The 20,173-nt window shown below is 46.1% G+C and overlaps 1 protein-coding gene across 1 annotated transcript in view; it reads left to right on the top strand.

Moving 5' to 3' along the window:
- Positions 1-20,173, top strand: part of LOC115118500 (probable E3 ubiquitin-protein ligase HERC1) — a 61,945-nt gene that overhangs the window by 9,079 nt on the left and 32,693 nt on the right. Inside the window, exons 3-7 of the mRNA XM_065016944.1 lie at positions 49-834; positions 9,617-9,712; positions 9,891-10,085; positions 17,367-17,678; positions 19,817-19,913. Of these exons, the coding sequence (XP_064873016.1) occupies positions 49-834; positions 9,617-9,712; positions 9,891-10,085; positions 17,367-17,678; positions 19,817-19,913 (1,486 nt within the window). The remainder of the gene's footprint in view (positions 1-48; positions 835-9,616; positions 9,713-9,890; positions 10,086-17,366; positions 17,679-19,816; positions 19,914-20,173) is intronic.

Here is a 20,173-nt window from a genome sequence, read left to right as displayed (position 1 = left end):
CATCACAACACACACTACATAGGCCTAATGTCAATGCTGTGTCCTCAGGTGTTGTGTCTGAAGGGACCCCAGCTGCCAGACTTTGAGCGTGAGTCCCTGTCCAGCGATGAACAGGAACACTACCTAGACGCACTCCTCGGCAGCCAGATGGCGTTGGCCAAGATGGTGTGTTCCGACTCTCCCTTCGCCTCCGCTCTCCGCAAACGCCTGCTGGTTCTTCAGAGGATCTTCTTCGCTCTGTCCAACAAGTACCACGACAAGGGCAAAGTCAAGCAGCAGCAGCACTCGCCCGACAACAACTCCGGATCGTCCGACCTGCACTCCGTCAGCGAGCGTCCGCGGTCCAGCACCGATGCTCTGATCGAGATGGGGGTCCGAACGGGCCTCAGTCTGCTGTTCGCTCTGCTCCGGCAGAGCTGGATGATGCCGCCGCCGCCGGGCCCCGGAGGACTCAACCTCTGCAACGACGTCATCCACACGGCCATGGACGTGGTCTCGTCCCTGCCGCCCCTCTCCTTGGCCAACGAGAGTAAGATCCCCCCGATGGGTCTGGACTGCCTGACCCAGGTCACCGCTTTCCTGAAGGGAGTGACCATGCCAAACTCCGGGGCGGACGTCTTGGGTCGGAGGCTGGCGTCGGAGCTGTTGCTGGGCCTGGCTGCCCAGAGGGGGTCCCTGAGGTACCTTCTGGAGTGGGTGGAGATGGCCTTGGTGGCGTCCGCCGTGGTCAGCACCATGGAGAAGGAGAAGATGAAGGCGTGTCTGCTCAACCAGGAAGGGCTGATTGGATACGACTGCTTCATGAACATCCTCATGCAGATGAGACGTTCCCTGGTAAGAGTCCTATAAACAACCAATCAAATGTATTCATAAAGCCCTTTTTACATCAGCTGATATCTCAAAGTGCTGTACAGGAACCCAGTCTAAAACCCCCAAACAGCAAGCGATGCAGGTGTAGAAGCACGGTGCCTAGGAGAAACCCAGCCTAGACACACTTTATTGTTCATGATTTGTTGTGTACTTCCATTGTGTTCTATAGGTCTATTGTGCTCTTTGTATTACCAGGTGGCAATGTATTCCTCCTGCTTCTTCTCCCAGCTTCTCCTTATTCTCATTACCTCTTGATTGATTATGTTACGAGTCCTTCTGTACGGTCCCCTTTCTCCATATGCCGTGTAACATGTCTACATGTCTCTGTGTCTGACTGTGTATCTGATGTCTCCCTACATGTCTCTGTGTCTCTGATGTCTCCCTATATGTCTCTGTGTATCTGATGTCTCCCTACATGTCTCTGTGTCTCTGATGTCTCCCTACATGTCTCTGTGTATCTGATGTCTCCCTACATGTCTCTGTGTATCTGATGTCTCCCTACATGTCTCTGTGTATCTGATGTCTCCTACATGTCTCTGTGTATCTGATGTCTCCCTACATGTCTCTGTGTCTCTGTGTCTCCCTGATGTCTCTGTGTCTGTCTCCCTACATGTCTCTGTGTATCTGATGTCTCCCTACATGTCTCTGTGTCTGACTGTGTATCTGATGTCTCCCTACATGTCTCTGTGTATCTGATGTCTCCCTACATGTCTCTGTGTCTCTGATGTCTCCCTACATGTCTCTGTGTATCTGATGTCTCCCTACATGTCTCTGTGTATCTGATGTCTCCCTACATGTCTCTGTGTCTCTGATGTCTCCCTATATGTCTCTGTGTCTCTGATGTCTCCCTACATGTCTCTGTGTCTCTGATGTCTCCCTACATGTCTCTGTGTCTCTGATGTCTCCCTATATGTCTCTGTGTCTCTGATGTCTCCCTACATGTCTCTGTGTCTCTGATGTCTCCCTATATGTCTCTGTGTCTCTGATGTCTCCCTACATGTCTCTGATGTCTCCCTACATGTCTCTGTGTATCTGATGTCTCCTACATGTCTCTGTGTATCTGATGTCTCCCTACATGTCTCTGTGTCTCTGATGTCTCCCTACATGTCTCTGTGTATCTGATGTCTCCCTACATGTCTCTGTGTATCTGATGTCTCCCTACATGTCTCTGTCTCTGATGTCTCCCTACATGTCTCTGTGTATCTGATGTCTCCCTACATGTCTCTGTGTCTCTGATGTCTCCCTACATGTCTCTGTGTATCTGATGTCTCCCTACATGTCTCTGTGTATCTGATGTCTCCCTACATGTCTCTGTGTATCTGATGTCTCCCTACATGTCTCTGTGTCTCTGATGTCTCCCTACATGTCTCTGTGTCTCTGATGTCTCCCTACATGTCTCTGTGTATCTGATGTCTCCCTACATGTCTCTGTGTATCTGATGTCTCCCTACATGTCTCTGTGTATCTGATGTCTCCCTACATGTCTCTGTGTATCTGATGTCTCCCTACATGTCTCTGTGTATCTGATGTCTCCCTACATGTCTCTGTGGCTGACTGTGTCTCTGATGTCTCCCTATATGTCTCTGTGTATCTGATGTCTCCCTACATGTCTCTGTGTATCTGATGTCTCCCTACATGTCTCTGTGTATCTGATGTCTCCCTACATGTCTCTGTGTATCTGATGTCTCCCTACATGTCTCTGTGTATCTGATGTCTCCCTACATGTCTCTGTGTATCTGATGTCTCCCTACATGTCTCTGTGTATCTGATGTCTCCCTACATGTCTCTGTGTATCTGATGTCTCCCTACATGTCTCTGTGTCTCTGATGTCTCCCTACATGTCTCTGTGTCTCTGATGTCTCCCTATATGTCTCTGTGTATCTGATGTCTCCCTACATGTCTCTGTGTATCTGATGTCTCCCTACATGTCTCTGTGTATCTGATGTCTCCCTACATGTCTCTGTGTCTCTGATGTCTCCCTATATGTCTCTGTGGCTGACTGTGTATCTGATGTCTCCCTACATGTCTCTGTGTATCTGATGTCTCCCTACATGTCTCTGTGTCTCTGATGTCTCCCTACATGTCTCTGTGTCTGACTGTGTCTCTGATGTCTCCCTACATGTCTCTGTGTCTGACTGTGTATCTGATGTCTCCCTACATGTCTCTGTGTATCTGATGTCTCCCTACATGTCTCTGTGTCTCTGATGTCTCCCTACATGTATCTGTGTCTCTGATGTCTCCCTACATGTCTCTGTGTCTCTGATGTCTCCCTATATGTCTCTGTGTATCTGATGTCTCCCTACATGTCTCTGTGTCTCTGATGTCTCCCTACATGTCTCTGTGTATCTGATGTCTCCCTACATGTCTCTGTGTATCTGATGTCTCCCTACATGTCTCTGTGTCTCTGATGTCTCCCTACATGTCTCTGTGTCTCTGATGTCTCCCTACATGTCTCTGTGTCTCTGATGTCTCCCTACATGTCTCTGTGTCTGACTGTGTATCTGATGTCTCCCTATATGTCTCTGTGGCTGACTGTGTCTCTGATGTCTCCCTACATGTCTCTGTGTCTCTGATGTCTCCCTACATGTCTCTGTGTCTCTGATGTCTCCCTATATGTCTCTGTGTATCTGATGTCTCCCTACATGTCTCTGTGTCTCTGATGTCTCCCTACATGTCTCTGTGTATCTGATGTCTCCCTACATGTATCTGTGTATCTGATGTCTCCCTACATGTCTCTGTGTCTCTGATGTCTCCCTACATGTCTCTGTGTCTCTGATGTCTCCCTACATGTCTCTGTGTCTCTGATGTCTCCCTACATGTCTCTGTGTATCTGATGTCTCCCTACATGTCTCTGTGGCTGACTGTGTCTCTGATGTCTCCCTATATGTCTCTGTGGCTGACTGTGTCTCTGATGTCTCCCTACATGTCTCTGTGTCTCTGATGTCTCCCTACATGTCTCTGTGTCTCTGATGTCTCCCTATATGTCTCTGTGTATCTGATGTCTCCCTACATGTCTCTGTGTCTCTGATGTCTCCCTATATGTCTCTGTGTCTGACTGTGTCTCTGATGTCTCCCTACATGTCTCTGTGTCTCTGATGTCTCCCTACATGTCTCTGTGTATCTGATGTCTCCCTACATGTCTCTGTGTATCTGATGTCTCCCTACATGTCTCTGTGTCTCTGATGTCTCCTTACATGTCTCTGTGTATCTGATGTCTCCCTATATGTCTCTGTGTCTCTGATGTCTCCCTACATGTCTCTGTGTCTCTGATGTCTCCCTACATGTCTCTGTGTATCTGATGTCTCCCTACATGTCTCTGTGTATCTGATGTCTCCCTATATGTCTCTGTGTATCTGTTGTCTCCCTACATGTCTCTGTGTATCTGATGTCTCCCTACATGTCTCTGTGTATCTGATGTCTCCCTACATGTCTCTGTGTATCTGTTGTCTCCCTACATGTCTCTGTGTATCTGATGTCTCCCTACATGTCTCTGTGTCTGACTGTGTATCTGATGTCTCCCTACATGTCTCTGTGTATCTGATGTCTCCCTACATGTCTCTGTGTATCTGATGTCTCCCTACATGTCTCTGTGTATCTGATGTCTCCCTACATGTCTCTGTGTATCTGATGTCTCCCTACATGTCTCTGTGTCTGACTGTGTATCTGATGTCTCCCTACATGTCTCTGTGTATCTGATGTCTCCCTATATGTCTCTGTGTATCTGATGTCTCCCTACATGTCTCTGTGTATCTGATGTCTCCCTACATGTCTCTGTGTATCTGATGTCTCCCTACATGTCTCTGTGTCTCTGATGTCTCCCTATATGTCTCTGTGTCTCTGATGTCTCCCTACATGTCTCTGTGTCTGACTGTGTCTCTGATGTCTCCCTACATGTCTCTGTGTCTCTGATGTCTCCCTACATGTCTCTGTGTATCTGATGTCTCCCTACATGTCTCTGTGTATCTGATGTCTCCCTACATGTCTCTGTGTATCTGATGTCTCCCTACATGTCTCTGTGTCTGACTGTGTATCTGATGTCTCCCTACATGTCTCTGTGTCTGATGTCTGTCTCTGTGTATCTGATGTCTCCCTACATGTCTCTGTGTCTCTGATGTCTCCCTATATGTCTCTGTGTATCTGATGTCTCCCTACATGTCTCTGTGTATCTGATGTCTCCCTACATGTCTCTGTGTCTGACTGTGTATCTGATGTCTCCCTACATGTCTCTGTGTATCTGATGTCTCCCTACATGTCTCTGTGTATCTGATGTCTCCCTACATGTCTCTGTGTATCTGATGTCTCCCTACATGTCTCTGTGTATCTGATGTCTCCCTACATGTCTCTGTGTCTGACTGTGTATCTGATGTCTCCCTACATGTCTCTTTGTATCTGATGTCTCCCTACATGTCTCTGTGTATCTGATGTCTCCCTACATGTCTCTGTGTCTGACTGTGTATCTGATGTCTCCCTACATGTCTCTGTGTATCTGATGTCTCCCTACATGTCTCTGTGTATCTGATGTCTCCCTACATGTCTCTGTGTCTGACTGTGTATCTGATGTCTCCCTACATGTCTCTGTGTATCTGATGTCTCCCTACATGTCTCTGTGTATCTGATGTCTCCCTACATGTCTCTGTGGCTGACTGTGTATCTGATGTCTCCCTATATGTCTCTGTGTATCTGATGTCTCCCTACATGTCTCTGTGTATCTGATGTCTCCCTACATGTCTCTGTGTCTGACTGTGTATCTGATGTCTCCCTATATGTCTCTGTGTATCTGATGTCTCCCTACATGTCTCTGTGTATCTGATGTCTCCCTACATGTCTCTGTGTATCTGATGTCTCCCTACATGTCTCTGTGTATCTGATGTCTCCCTACATGTCTCTGTGTATCTGATGTCTCCCTACATGTCTCTGTGTCTGACTGTGTATCTGATGTCTCCCTACATGTCTCTGTGTATCTGATGTCTCCCTATATGTCTCTGTGTATCTGATGTCTCCCTACATGTCTCTGTGTCTCTGATGTCTCCCTACATGTCTCTGTGTATCTGATGTCTCCCTACATGTCTCTGTGTATCTGATGTCTCCCTACATGTCTCTGTGTATCTGATGTCTCCCTACATGTCTCTGTGTCTGACTGTGTATCTGATGTCTCCCTACATGTCTCTGTGTATCTGATGTCTCCCTACATGTCTCTGTGTCTGACTGTGTATCTGATGTCTCCCTACATGTCTCTGTGTATCTGATGTCTCCCTACATGTCTCTGTGTATCTGATGTCTCCCTACATGTCTCTGTGTCTGACTGTGTATCTGATGTCTCCCTACATGTCTCTGTGTATCTGATGTCTCCCTACATGTCTCTGTGTCTGACTGTGTATCTGATGTCTCCCTACATGTCTCTGTGTATCTGATGTCTCCCTACATGTCTCTGTGTATCTGATGTCTCCCTACATGTCTCTGTGTCTGACTGTGTATCTGATGTCTCCCTACATGTCTCTGTGTATCTGATGTCTCCCTACATGTCTCTGTGTATCTGATGTCTTTCTACATGTCTCTGTGTCTCTGATGTCTCCCTATATGTCTCTGTGTATCTGATGTCTCCCTACATGTCTCTGTGTATCTGATGTCTCCCTACATGTCTCTGTGTATCTGATGTCTCCCTACATGTCTCTGTGTATCTGATGTCTCCCTACATGTCTCTGTGTATCTGATGTCTCCCTACATGTCTCTGTGTCTCTGATGTCTCCCTATATGTCTCTGTGTCTGACTGTGTCTCTGATGTCTCCCTACATGTCTCTGTGTATCTGATGTCTCCCTACATGTCTCTGTGTATCTGATGTCTCCCTACATGTCTCTGTGGCTGACTGTGTCTCTGATGTCTCCCTACATGTCTCTGTGTATCTGATGTCTCCCTACATGTCTCTGTGTATCTGATGTCTCCCTACATGTCTCTGTGTATCTGATGTCTCCCTACATGTCTCTGTGTATCTGATGTCTCCCTACATGTCTCTGTGTATCTGATGTCTCCCTACATGTCTCTGTGTCTCTGATGTCTCCCTATATGTCTCTGTGGCTGACTGTGTATCTGATGTCTCCCTACATGTCTCTGTGTCTCTGATGTCTCCCTACATGTCTCTGTGTCTCTGATGTCTCCCTATATGTCTCTGTGTCTCTGATGTCTCCCTACATGTCTCTGTGTCTGACTGTGTCTCTGATGTCTCCCTACATGTCTCTGTGTCTCTGATGTCTCCCTATATGTCTCTGTGTCTCTGATGTCTCCCTACATGTCTCTGTGTCTCTGATGTCTCCCTATATGTCTCTGTGTCTCTGATGTCTCCCTACATGTCTCTGTGTATCTGATGTCTCCCTACATGTCTCTGTGTATCTGATGTCTCCCTACATGTCTCTGTGTCTCTGATGTCTCCCTATATGTCTCTGTGTCTCTGATGTCTCCCTACATGTCTCTGTGTCTCTGATGTCTCCCTACATGTCTCTGTGTCTCTGATGTCTCCCTATATGTCTCTGTGTCTCTGATGTCTCCCTACATGTCTCTGTGTCTCTGATGTCTCCCTATATGTCTCTGTGTCTCTGATGTCTCCCTACATGTCTCTGTGTATCTGATGTCTCCCTACATGTCTCTGTGTATCTGATGTCTCCCTACATGTCTCTGTGTCTCTGATGTCTCCCTATATGTCTCTGTGTCTCTGATGTCTCCCTACATGTCTCTGTGTCTCTGATGTCTCCCTACATGTCTCTGTGTATCTGATGTCTCCCTACATGTCTCTCTGTGTATCTGATGTCTCCCTACATGTCTCTGTGTCTCTGATGTCTCCCTACATGTCTCTGTGTCTCTGATGTCTCCCTATATGTCTCTGTGTCTCTGATGTCTCCCTATATGTCTCTGTGTCTCTGATGTCTCCCTACATGTCTCTGTGTCTGACTGTGTCTCTGATGTCTCCCTATATGTCTCTGTGTCTCTGATGTCTCCCTACATGTCTCTGTGTCTCTGATGTCTCCCTATATGTCTCTGTGTCTCTGATGTCTCCCTACATGTCTCTGTGTCTGACTGTGTATCTGATGTCTCCCTACATGTCTCTGTGTCTCTGATGTCTCCCTACATGTCTCTGTGTATCTGATGTCTCCTACATGTCTCTGTGTCTCTGATGTCTCCTACATGTCTCTGTGTCTCTGATGTCTCCCTATATGTCTCTGTGTCTGACTGTGTATCTGATGTCTCCCTACATGTCTCTGTGTATCTGATGTCTCCCTACATGTCTCTGTGTATCTGATGTCTCCCTACATGTCTCTGTGTATCTGATGTCTCCCTATATGTCTCTGTGTATCTGATGTCTCCCTACATGTCTCTGTGTATCTGATGTCTCCCTACATGTCTCTGTGTCTCTGATGTCTCCCTACATGTCTCTGTGTATCTGATGTCTCCCTACATGTCTCTGTGTATCTGATGTCTCCCTACATGTCTCTGTGTATCTGATGTCTCCCTACATGTCTCTGTGTCTGACTGTGTCTCTGATGTCTCCCTACATGTCTCTGTGTCTGACTGTGTATCTGATGTCTCCCTACATGTCTCTGTGTCTCTGATGTCTCCCTACATGTCTCTGTGTCTCTGATGTCTCCCTACATGTCTCTGTGTATCTGATGTCTCCCTATATGTCTCTGTGTATCTGATGTCTCCCTACATGTCTCTGTGTCTCTGATGTCTCCCTACATGTCTCTGTGTATCTGATGTCTCCCTACATGTCTCTGTGTCTCTGATGTCTCACTACATGTCTCTGTGTCTCTGATGTCTCCCTATATGTCTCTGTGTCTGACTGTGTCTCTGATGTCTCCCTACATGTCTCTGTGTCTCTGATGTCTCCCTACATGTCTCTGTGTATCTGATGTCTCCCTACATGTCTCTGTGTATCTGATGTCTCCCTACATGTCTCTGTGGCTGACTGTGTATCTGATGTCTCCCTACATGTCTCTGTGTCTCTGATGTCTCCCTATATGTCTCTGTGTCTCTGATGTCTCCCTATATGTCTCTGTGTCTGACTGTGTCTCTGATGTCTCCCTACATGTCTCTGTGTCTCTGATGTCTCCCTACATGTCTCTGTGTATCTGATGTCTCCCTACATGTCTCTGTGTATCTGATGTCTCCCTACATGTCTCTGTGTATCTGATGTCTCCCTACATGTCTCTGTGTATCTGATGTCTCCCTACATGTCTCTGTGTATCTGATGTCTCCCTACATGTCTCTGTGGCTGACTGTGTATCTGATGTCTCCCTACATGTCTCTGTGTATCTGATGTCTCCCTACATGTCTCTGTGGCTGACTGTGTATCTGATGTCTCCCTACATGTCTCTGTGTATCTGATGTCTCCCTATATGTCTCTGTGTATCTGATGTCTCCCTATATGTCTCTGTGTCTGACTGTGTATCTGATGTCTCCCTACATGTCTCTGTGGCTGACTGTGTATCTGATGTCTCCCTACATGTCTCTGTGTATCTGATGTCTCCCTACATATCTCTGTGTATCTGATGTCTCCCTACATGTCTCTGTGTATCTGATGTCTCCCTACATGTCTCTGTGTATCTGATGTCTCCCTACATGTCTCTGTGTCTGACTGTGTATCTGATGTCTCCCTACATGTCTCTGTGTATCTGATGTCTCCCTACATGTCTCTGTGGCTGACTGTGTATCTGATGTCTCCCTACATGTCTCTGTGGCTGACTGTGTATCTGTCCAGGGCTCGTCAGCAGACAGGAGTCAGTGGAGGGAACCGACTCGGACATCAGACGGGCTGTGCTCTTTGTATGAAGCAGCTCTCTGTCTGTTCGAAGAGGTAAAATATCAACTCAAAAATAAACAAAAATGTGCAGGTCAATTTACGTTTAAAAATAAAATAATAAAAAGTCTTCTGAACAGCTTTTATATACTGCTTATGAATGCGATATGTATGGGTTACGAAGGTTTATATGTAGGTAGGTAGCCTTCTCAAGTTAAGCACTACTTCCTCCCAGGTGTGCAGGATGGCGTCAGACTACTCCCGTTCCTGTGCCAGCCCAGACAGCCTCCAGACCGGCGAGGCTCCCATGTTGTCAGAGACGTGTGAGGTGTACGTCTGGGGCAGTAACAGCTCCCACCAGCTGGTGGAGGGAACACAGGAGAAGATCCTCCAGCCCAAGTTGGCACCCAGCTTCGCCGACGCACAGACGGTAAGAGACCACAGGTCTCCAAAGGTGTGTGTGTGTGTCATTTCCTGTTTGTCTTTTTATTTTTTATTTTTAAAGCCAGTGGTTCTCGAAGCTCTTCTCGGGTGAACCTCCAGACGTTTCACAATTTTGTTTTGGCCTTGAATTAGGTCACCTGATCTAATCAACGACTTGATGATTAGTTGAATCAGGTGGGTTAGCTCTGAATTAGTTAAAATATATGGAAGGGCTCGTGGGGGGGCCCAGAGGGTTTTGACAACCACTGGTTTATAAGGAAAGCTGATTCCCCTCGGTATTACGTCTCTGGAGAAGTTAGCTAGTGTAGCCTAGTTCTGAGAGGAGACTTTAAAGAAGAGACAAAGTGAAAATCCATTGGCGCGTGAAGAGTGGCTTTCATGGATTAAAAAGTAACGGTTACTCTGTGCTTCCCGTCTTCTGTTCTCCAATCATGGTTATTGAGATGTTACATTAAGCTTGGGCGGTATTCGGATTGTCATACCTTCAAGCCTTGTGCCATACTGGGATATTCGGTAATACCGGGATATTCGGTAATACTGGGATATTCAGTAATACCGGGATATTCAGTAATACCGGGATATTCGGTAATACCGGGATATTCAGTAATACCGGGATATTCGGTAATACCGGGATATTCGGTAATACCGAGATATTCAGTAATACCGGGATATTCGGTAATACCGAGATATTCAGTAATACCGAGATATTCAGTAATACCGGGATATTCGGTAATATTGGGATATTCGGTAATACCGGGATATTTGGTAATACCGGGATATTCGGTAATATCGGGATATTCAGTAATACCGAGATATTCGATAATATTGGGATATTCAGTAATACCGGGATATTCGGTAATACCGGGATATTCGGTAATATTGGGATATTCAGTAATACCGGGATATTCGGTAATATTGGGATATTCAGTAATACCGGGATATTCGGTAATATTGGGATATTCGGTAATACCGAGATATTCGGTAATACCGGGATATTCGGTAATACCGGGATATTCGGTAATACCGGGATATTCGGTAATACCGGGATATTCAGTAATACCGGGATATTCAGTAATACCGGGATATTCGATAATACCGGCAATGAACAAAATGGGCACAATTTTCAAACCCCACTGAGCTTCTGTAATCCGAAAGGTTAGCAATGCTAACAAGTACATTTAAAATCCCATAGAGAATGCTAACCAAATGCTAACGAGTGCATTGTGAACATTTTATACAGTATTTGACATGGACAGATGTCCTAGCTCATAAAGTTACGCAAAAATGGTACTCACAGTTTGCTGCACGCACAAAACATATATTAGACAGAAAGGGGCTGTGCGGGGGGTCTGCCATACCTAGTCATTTGTACAACTGGATACATTCAACTGAATTGTGTCCAACGCATTTAACCCAGCCCCTCTGAATCAGGGGGGCTGCCATAGTCAACATCCACGTCATCTCTTGATTCTCTGCTGTTACCAAGAGAAGCTTAATTCTAGAAGAAACTAACCGCTTAGCTAGATAGCTAACGAGCTACAAAATTAGCAAACCAAATGCACAGAGCATGGAGCACATTTCAGGCAGTTAACTTAATAATCATAAGATATCTAGCTGTTGTGAATTACATACTGCAACTTGATAGCCTGGCGAGTGACTCACAAGCAATGATGTGTATAAACCCTGGATGACTGACAGGGGTTGCTGTATTGAAGCCACAGGGCAGCCATCTTGGTACTCCTCCTCCGTTGTAAAAAAAGCTATAGAAATGCATTTATAAATGTCTTATTTCATTTTTGACACATTTATTCCATTACAGACACCCTGATGCATACCTTTAACATAAAAAGCTAAACATAAAAATGTTAAATAAAATAAAAATATATTTTTTTGGAGGAGGTAGTCCCCAGTCACGTGCTGTTTGGTGACAAGCACACAACGACCAGAGACCCGGTGTTACAGAAAAATACTTAAATACATGTCGTTTTGTTCTTTGAAACATTTAATTGAAATACTGTAGAGTTCTATCCATTCCTATGGAGGACTGCTCCTACTGGGGAGAACCAATATGGCCGACCGGTGGGTTCAAAGCCCCTCAATGGCAAGTACATAGTATCAGCAATTCAGGGTTAATATACATGATTGTTCACAAGGCTCCGGGTGTCACGTTCGTCACAACGAGGAGACCGATTAGAAGACATTCTTCTTTTAATTAAACGAAGAACACTTATTAACAAACTAACAAAATGAACGTGAAGCTACAATAGCAAGTGCTGACAGGCAACTACACATAGACAATAACCCACAAAATACCCAAGGAATATGGCTACCTAAATATGGTCCCCAATCAGAGACAACGATAAACAGCTGCCTCTGATTGGGAACCAATCTAGGCTACCATAGAGATAGAAACACCTAGATATACAACAACCTCTAGACATACAAAACCCCCTAGATATACAAAAACCCTTAGACATACAAAACCCCCTAGATATACAACAACCCCTAGACAATACAAAAACCCCTAGACATACAAAACCCCTAGACATACAAAACCCCTAGACATACAAAACCCCCTAGACATACAAAACCCCCTAGATATACAACAACCCCTAGACAATACAAAACCCCCTAGATATACAACAACCCCTAGACAATACAAAAACCCCTAGACATACAACAACCCCTAGACATACAACAACCCCTAGACATACAAAACCCCCTAGATATACAACAACCCCTAGACATACAAAACCCCCTAGATATACAACAACCCCTAGACAATACAAAACCCCTAGACATACAACAACCCCTAGACATACAACAACCCCTAGACATACAAAACCCCTAGATATACAAAACCCCTAGACATACAAAACCCCTAGATATACAACAACCCCTAGACATACAAAACCCCTAGATATACAACAACCCCTAGACATACAAAACCCCTAGACATAAAAACCCCTAGATATACAACAACCCCTAGACATACAAAAAAACCCTAGATATACAACAACCCCTAGACATACAAAACCCCCTAGATATACAACAACCCCTAGACATACAAAACCCCCTAGATATACAACAACCCCTAGACATACAAAACCCCCTAGACATACAAAACCCCTAGATATACAACAACCCCTAGACATACAAAACCCCTAGATATACAAAAACCCCTAGATATACAACAACCCCTAGACAATACAAAAACCCCTAGACATACAAAACCCCTAGACATACAAAACCCCCTAGACATACAAAACCCCTAGATATACAAGACAATACAAAAACCCCTAGACATACAACAACCCCTAGACATACAACAACCCCTAGACATACAAAACCCCTAGATATACAACAACCCTAGACATACAAAACCCCTAGATATACAACAACCCCTAGACATACAAAAACCCCTAGATATACAACAACCCTAGACATACAAAACCCCTAGATATACAACAACCCCTAGACATACAAAACCCCCTAGATATACAAAAACCCCTAGACATACAACAACCCTAGACATACAAAAACCCCTAGACATACAAACCCCTAGACAATACAAAAACGACACAAACCACCCTCGTCACACCCTGACCCTGTAACGGCTTTCGTCTGTTGTGGAAAGAGAGTCGGACCGAAATGCAGCGTGGTGGTTACTCATGATCTTTAATAAAGGAAAAATGAACGATACATGAAATAACTGTGAAATACAAAACAACAAACGGAACGTGAAACCTATTACAGCCTATCTGGTGCACACTACACAAAGACAGGAACAATCACCCACAAATTACAAAGCGAAACTGAGGCTACCTAAATACGGTTCCCAATCAGAGACAACTAGAATCACCTGACTCTGATTGAGAATCGCCTCAGGCAGCCAAGCCTATACAACACCCCTAATCAGCCGCGATCCCAAAACTACAAACCCCAATACGAAAACAACATATAAACCCATGTCACACCCTGGCCTACCCAAACATATAACAAAAACACAAAATACAATGACCAAGGCGTGACACATCTCCTGTCCTGACGGTCTGATATCACAAACCACCCTCGTCACACCCTGACCCGACCAAAATAATAGAGAAAACAAAGACAACTAAGGTCAGGGCGTGACAGCGGGTCTCTGGTCGTTGTGTGCTTGTCACCAAACAGCACGTGACTGGGGACTACCGGTAAAGCCACTAATGGATAATGATGTGTCAGGTGAAATTAAGAACACAGTCTTCTTTATCTCCTAACGTAATACACCTGTCCACTGCAGGTATTACACCTGTCCACTGCAGGTATTACACCTGTCCACTGCAGGTATTACACCTGTCCACTGCAGGTATTACACCTGTCCACTGCAGGTATTACACCTGTCCACTGCAGGTATTACACCTGTCCACTGCAGGTATTACACCTGTCCACTGCAGGTATTACACCTGTCCACTGCAGGTATTACACCTGTCCACTGCAGGTATTACACCTGTCCACTGCAGGTATTACACCTGTCCACTGCAGGTATTACACCTGTCCACTGCAGGTATTACACCTGTCCACTGCAGGTATTACACCTGTCCACTGCAGGTAATACACCTGTCCACTGCAGGTATTACACCAGTCCACTGAAGGTATTACACCTGTCCACTGCAGGTATTACACCAGTCCACTGCAGGTATTACACCTGTCCACTGCAGGTATTACACCAGTCCACTGCAGGTATTACACCTGTCCACTGCAGGTATTACACCTGTCCACTGCAGGTATTACACCTGTCCACTGCAGGTATTACACCTGTCCACTGCAGGTATTACACCTGTCCACTGCAGGTATTACACCTGTCCACTGCAGGTATTACACCTGTCCACTGCAGGTATTACACCTGTCCACTGCAGGTATTACACCTGTCCACTGCAGGTATTACACCTGTCCACTGCAGGTATTACACCTGTCCACTGCAGGTATTACACCTGTCCACTGCAGGTATTACACCTGTCCACTGCAGGTATTACACCTGTCCACTGCAGGTATTAAACCTGTCCACTGCAGGTATTACACCTGTCCACTGCAGGTATTACACCTGTCCACTGCAGGTATTACACCAGTCCACTGCAGGTATTACACTAGTCCACTGCAGGTAATACACCTGTCCACTGCAGGTATTACACCAGTCCACTGAAGGTATTACACCTGTCCACTGCAGGTATTACACCAGTCCACTGCAGGTATTACACCAGTCCACTGCAGGTAATACACCTGTCCACTGCAGGTATTACACCAGTCCACTGAAGGTATTACACCTGTCCACTGCAGGTATTACACCTGTCCACTGCAGGTATTACACCAGTCCACTGCAGGTATTACACCAGTCCACTGAAGGTATTACACCTGTCCACTGCAGGTATTACACCTGTCCACTGCAGGTATTACACCAGTCCACTGCAGGTATTACACCAGTCCACTGCAGGTATTACACCAGTCCACTGCAGGTATTACACCTGTCCACTGCAGGTATTACACCTGTCCACTGCAGGTATTACACCTGTCCACTGCAGGTATTAAACCTGTCCACTGCAGGTATTACACCTGTCCACTGCAGGTATTACACCTGTCCACTGCAGGTATTACACCTGTCCACTGCAGGTATTACACTTAAAAAGTAGCTTCTACATTTTAAAAAATGTATTTAAAAATAAAATAATAATAATAAAGACATACTTTCTACCTATTTTACGGTATTGGAAAACCATCCTGTGGCTATTACACCTGTACTATCACCTGTATACGGTATGACCAAGTGTAACCTGTGTGAAATGGCTAGCTAGTTATACTATACTGTTGGCATACCGTCCAAGTGTAACCAGTATGAAATGGCTAGCTAGTTATACTATACTATCAGTATACCGTCTAAGTGTAACCAGTATGAAATGGCTAGCTAGTTATACTATACTATCGGTATACCGTCCAAGTGTAACCAGTATGAAATGGCTAGCTAGTTATACTAACCTATCGGTATACCGTCCAAGTGTAACCAGTGTGAAATGGCTAGCTAGTTATACTATACTATCGGTATACCTTCCAAGTGTAACCAGTGTGAAATGGCTAGCTAGTTATACTAACCTATCGGTATACCGTCCAAGTGTAACCAGTGTGAAATGGCTAGCTAGTTATACTAACCTATCGGTATACCGTCCAAGTGTAACCAGTGTGAAATGGCTAGCTAGTTATACTAACCATATCGGTATACCGTCCAAGTGTAACCAGTGTGAAATGGCTAGCTAGTTATACTATACTATCGGTATACCGTCCAAGTGTAACCAGTATGAAATGGCTAGCTAGTTATACTATACTATCGGTATACTGTCCAAGTGTAACCAGTATGAAATGGCTAGCTAGTTATACTAACCTATCGGTATACCGTCCAAGTGTAACCAGTGTGAAATGGCTAGCTAGTTATACTAACCTATCGGTATACCGTCCAAGTGTAACCTGTGTGAAATGGCTAGCTAGTTATACTAACCTATCGGTATACCGTCCAAGTGTAACCAGTGTGAAATGGCTAGCTAGTTATACTAACCTATCGGTATACCGTCCAAGTGTAACCTGTGTGAAATGGCTAGCTAGTTATACTAACATATCGGTATACCGTCCAAGTGTAACCAGTGTGAAATGGCTAGCTAGTTATACTAACCTATCGGTATACCGTCCAAGTGTAACCAGTGTGAAATGGCTAGTAGTTATAGCTAGCCATATCAGCATATCGTCCAAGTGTAACCAGTGTGAAATGGCTAGCTAGTTATACTATACTGTCGGTATACCGTCCAAGTGTAACCAGTGTGAAATGGTTAGCTAGTTATACTATACTATCGGTATACCGTCCAAGTGTAACCAGTGTGTTAAGTTAGTATAACTAGCTAGCCATATCAGCATATCGTCCAAGTGTAACCAGTGTGAAATGGATAGCTAGTTATACTATACTGTCGGTATACCGTCCAAGTGTAACCAGTGTGTTAAGTTAGTATAACTAGCTAGCCATATCAGCATATCGTCCAAGTGTAACCAGTGTGAAATGGCTAGCTAGTTATACTATACTATCGGTATACCTTCCAAGTGTAACCAGTATGAAATGGCTAGCTAGTTATACTATACTGTCGGTATACCGTCCAAGCCTATATTGAATGTCTTAAACCAGTGTCCCTTAACGCTGGTCAATGCCCATTGACAAGTGTGAATCCTAAACCCTGTGCTTGTCTGTCTGTGTCAGATTGAGGCAGGCCAATATTGCACCTTCGTCATCTCTTCTGACGGCTCTGTCAGAGCCTGTGGTAAAGGCAGCTACGGCAGATTGGGTCTGGGAGACTCCAACAACCAATCGTCTCTCAAGAAGCTGACCTTTGAACCTCACCGCGCCATCAAAAAGGTGACGTCTTCGAAGGGGTCGGACGGACACACACTGGCCTTCACCACGGAGGGAGAGGTGTTCAGTTGGGGAGACGGGGACTACGGAAAGTTGGGGCATGGGAACAGCTCCACACAGAAGTACCCCAAACTCATCCAGGGACCTCTGCAGGGAAAGGTAGGACTCAGACCACCACAGCCCCTAGACCATCACAGACCACCACAGCCCCCAGACCATCACAGCCCCCAGACCATCACAGCCCACAGACAACCACAGCCCCTAGACCACCACAGCCCCTAGACCACCCTAGACAGCCCCCAGACCACCACAGCCCATAGACCACCACAGCCCCCCAGACCACCACAGCCCCCAGACCACCACAGCCCCTAGACCATCACAGACCACCACAGCCCCTAGACCATCACAGCCCCCCAGACCACCACAGCCCCAGACCATCACAGCCCCAGACAACCACAGCCCTAGCCCCTAGACCACCACAGCCCCTAGACCACCACAGCCCCTAGACCACCAGCCCCCAGACCACCACAGCCCCCAGACCACCACAGCCCCTAGACCACCACAGCCCCTAGACCACCACAGCCCCTAGACCACCACAGCCCCCAGACCACCACAGCCCCTAGACCACCACAGCCCCTAGACCACCACAGCCCCTAGACCACCACAGCCCCTAGACCACCACAGCCCCTAGACCACCACAGCCCCTAGACCACCACAGCCCCCAGACCACCACAGCCCCCAGACCACCACAGCCCCTAGACCACCACAGCCCCTAGACCACCACAGCAGCCCCAGACCACCACAGCCCCCAGCACCACAGACCATCACAGCCCCTAGACCACCACAGCCCCTAGACCACCACAGCCCCTAGCCCCCCCCCAGCCACCACAGACCACCCAGCCCCCAGACCACAGCCCCTAGACCACCACAGCCCCCAGACCACCACAGCCCCAGACCACCACAGCCCCTAGACCACCACAGCCCCCAGCACCACAGCCCCTAGACCACCACAGCCCCTAGACCACCACAGCCCCTAGACCACCACAGCCCCCAGACCACCACAGCCCCCAGACCACCACAGCCCCAGACCATCACAGCCCCTAGACCACCACAGCCCCTAGACCACCACAGCCCCTAGACCACCACAGACCCCAGACCACCACAGCCACCACAGACCACCACAGCCCCTAGACCACCACAGCCCCCAGACCACCACAGACCACCACAGCCCCTAGACCACCACAGCCCCTAGACCATCACAGCCCCCAGACCACCACAGCCCCTAGACCACCACATCACAGCCCCCAGCACCACAGCCCCTAGACCACCACAGCCCCTAGACCACCACAGCCCCCAGACCACCACAGCCCCTAGACCACCACAGCCCCTAGACCACCACAGCCCCTAGACCACCACAGCCCCTAGACCACCACAGCCCCCAGACCACCACAGCCCCCAGACCACCACAGCCCCTAGACCACCACAGCCCCTAGACCACCACAGCCCCTAGACCACCACCCTGTGTTGTTTGTCATGACTTGTTTGAGATAATTCACCGAAAACAAAATGGTGCTTTACCAATAGAGATGTGTTGAGTGTTATTGTAAGGGATAATCAACCAGAGACTATGTGTTCTCTAATATAATAATATACATAATGGTGCTTTACCAATAGAGATGTGTTGATATTGTATAATCAACCAGAGACTATGTGTTCTCTAATATAATAATATATATAATATAATAATATATATAATATAATAATATATATAATAATAATGAACACCGTGGGAAGGTGTGTTTCCACGGTAACCGAGAGGAACCGATTTTCCACGGAGTCACGTTATCTTCCAGAGAACACATTATAGAGCCCCTCCTTGATTTTTATATCCCTTTTTATACCAAAGGCTATAATTGAACACATTTGCCAGGTAGAAATATGTTTATCATACACTTGAAACAGTGGGGCAAGTTTACAGTAGTTGCCTCGGTAACCAAACAGACTGGTTAGCTTAGCTAACCGAACCACCAAGTCCTAGTTCGCTATTATGAAAATCTTAATTCAACACTGCCAATAATTCCACTTTTACTTTCAAAAGCAGCTGAAACATCTAAGAATGAACTATAGTCATTTAATTATCCCGGCATTATAGGATACATGACGCATGCTCTAGAAAAGCCCTTCCGAGCCAATCAGAAACGGGGTTTTCAACAATGACATGGTATAATAATGTGTCATTTCATCAAACGAGTATGTTTTAGTGTGTCATGTCTCAATGCCGAATGTTGTTGGGCCAGGTGGTGGTGTGTGTGTCAGCGGGCTACCGACACAGTGCAGCGGTCAGTGAGGATGGAGAGCTCTACACGTGGGGTGAAGGAGACTTCGGGAGATTAGGTAAATGTTAGCACTATTAGCATCCTGAACATTATTACCTCTGAACATTATTAACACTAAACATTATTACCTCTGAACATTATTAACATTAAACATTATCAGCACCCTGAACATTATTAACACTGAATATTATTACCTCTGAACGTTATTAACACTGAACATTATTAACACTGAACATTATTAACACTGAACATTATCAGCACTCTGAACATTATTAACACTGAACATTATTAACACTGAACATTAACACTGAACATTAT

Source organism: Oncorhynchus nerka, unplaced genomic scaffold (assembly GCF_034236695.1).
Source record: "Oncorhynchus nerka isolate Pitt River unplaced genomic scaffold, Oner_Uvic_2.0 unplaced_scaffold_727, whole genome shotgun sequence".
Taxonomy (NCBI): Eukaryota; Metazoa; Chordata; class Actinopteri; order Salmoniformes; family Salmonidae; genus Oncorhynchus; species Oncorhynchus nerka.
The sequence above is the reverse complement of the archived record's forward strand: the minus strand, read 5'-3'. Positions and strand labels throughout refer to the sequence as shown.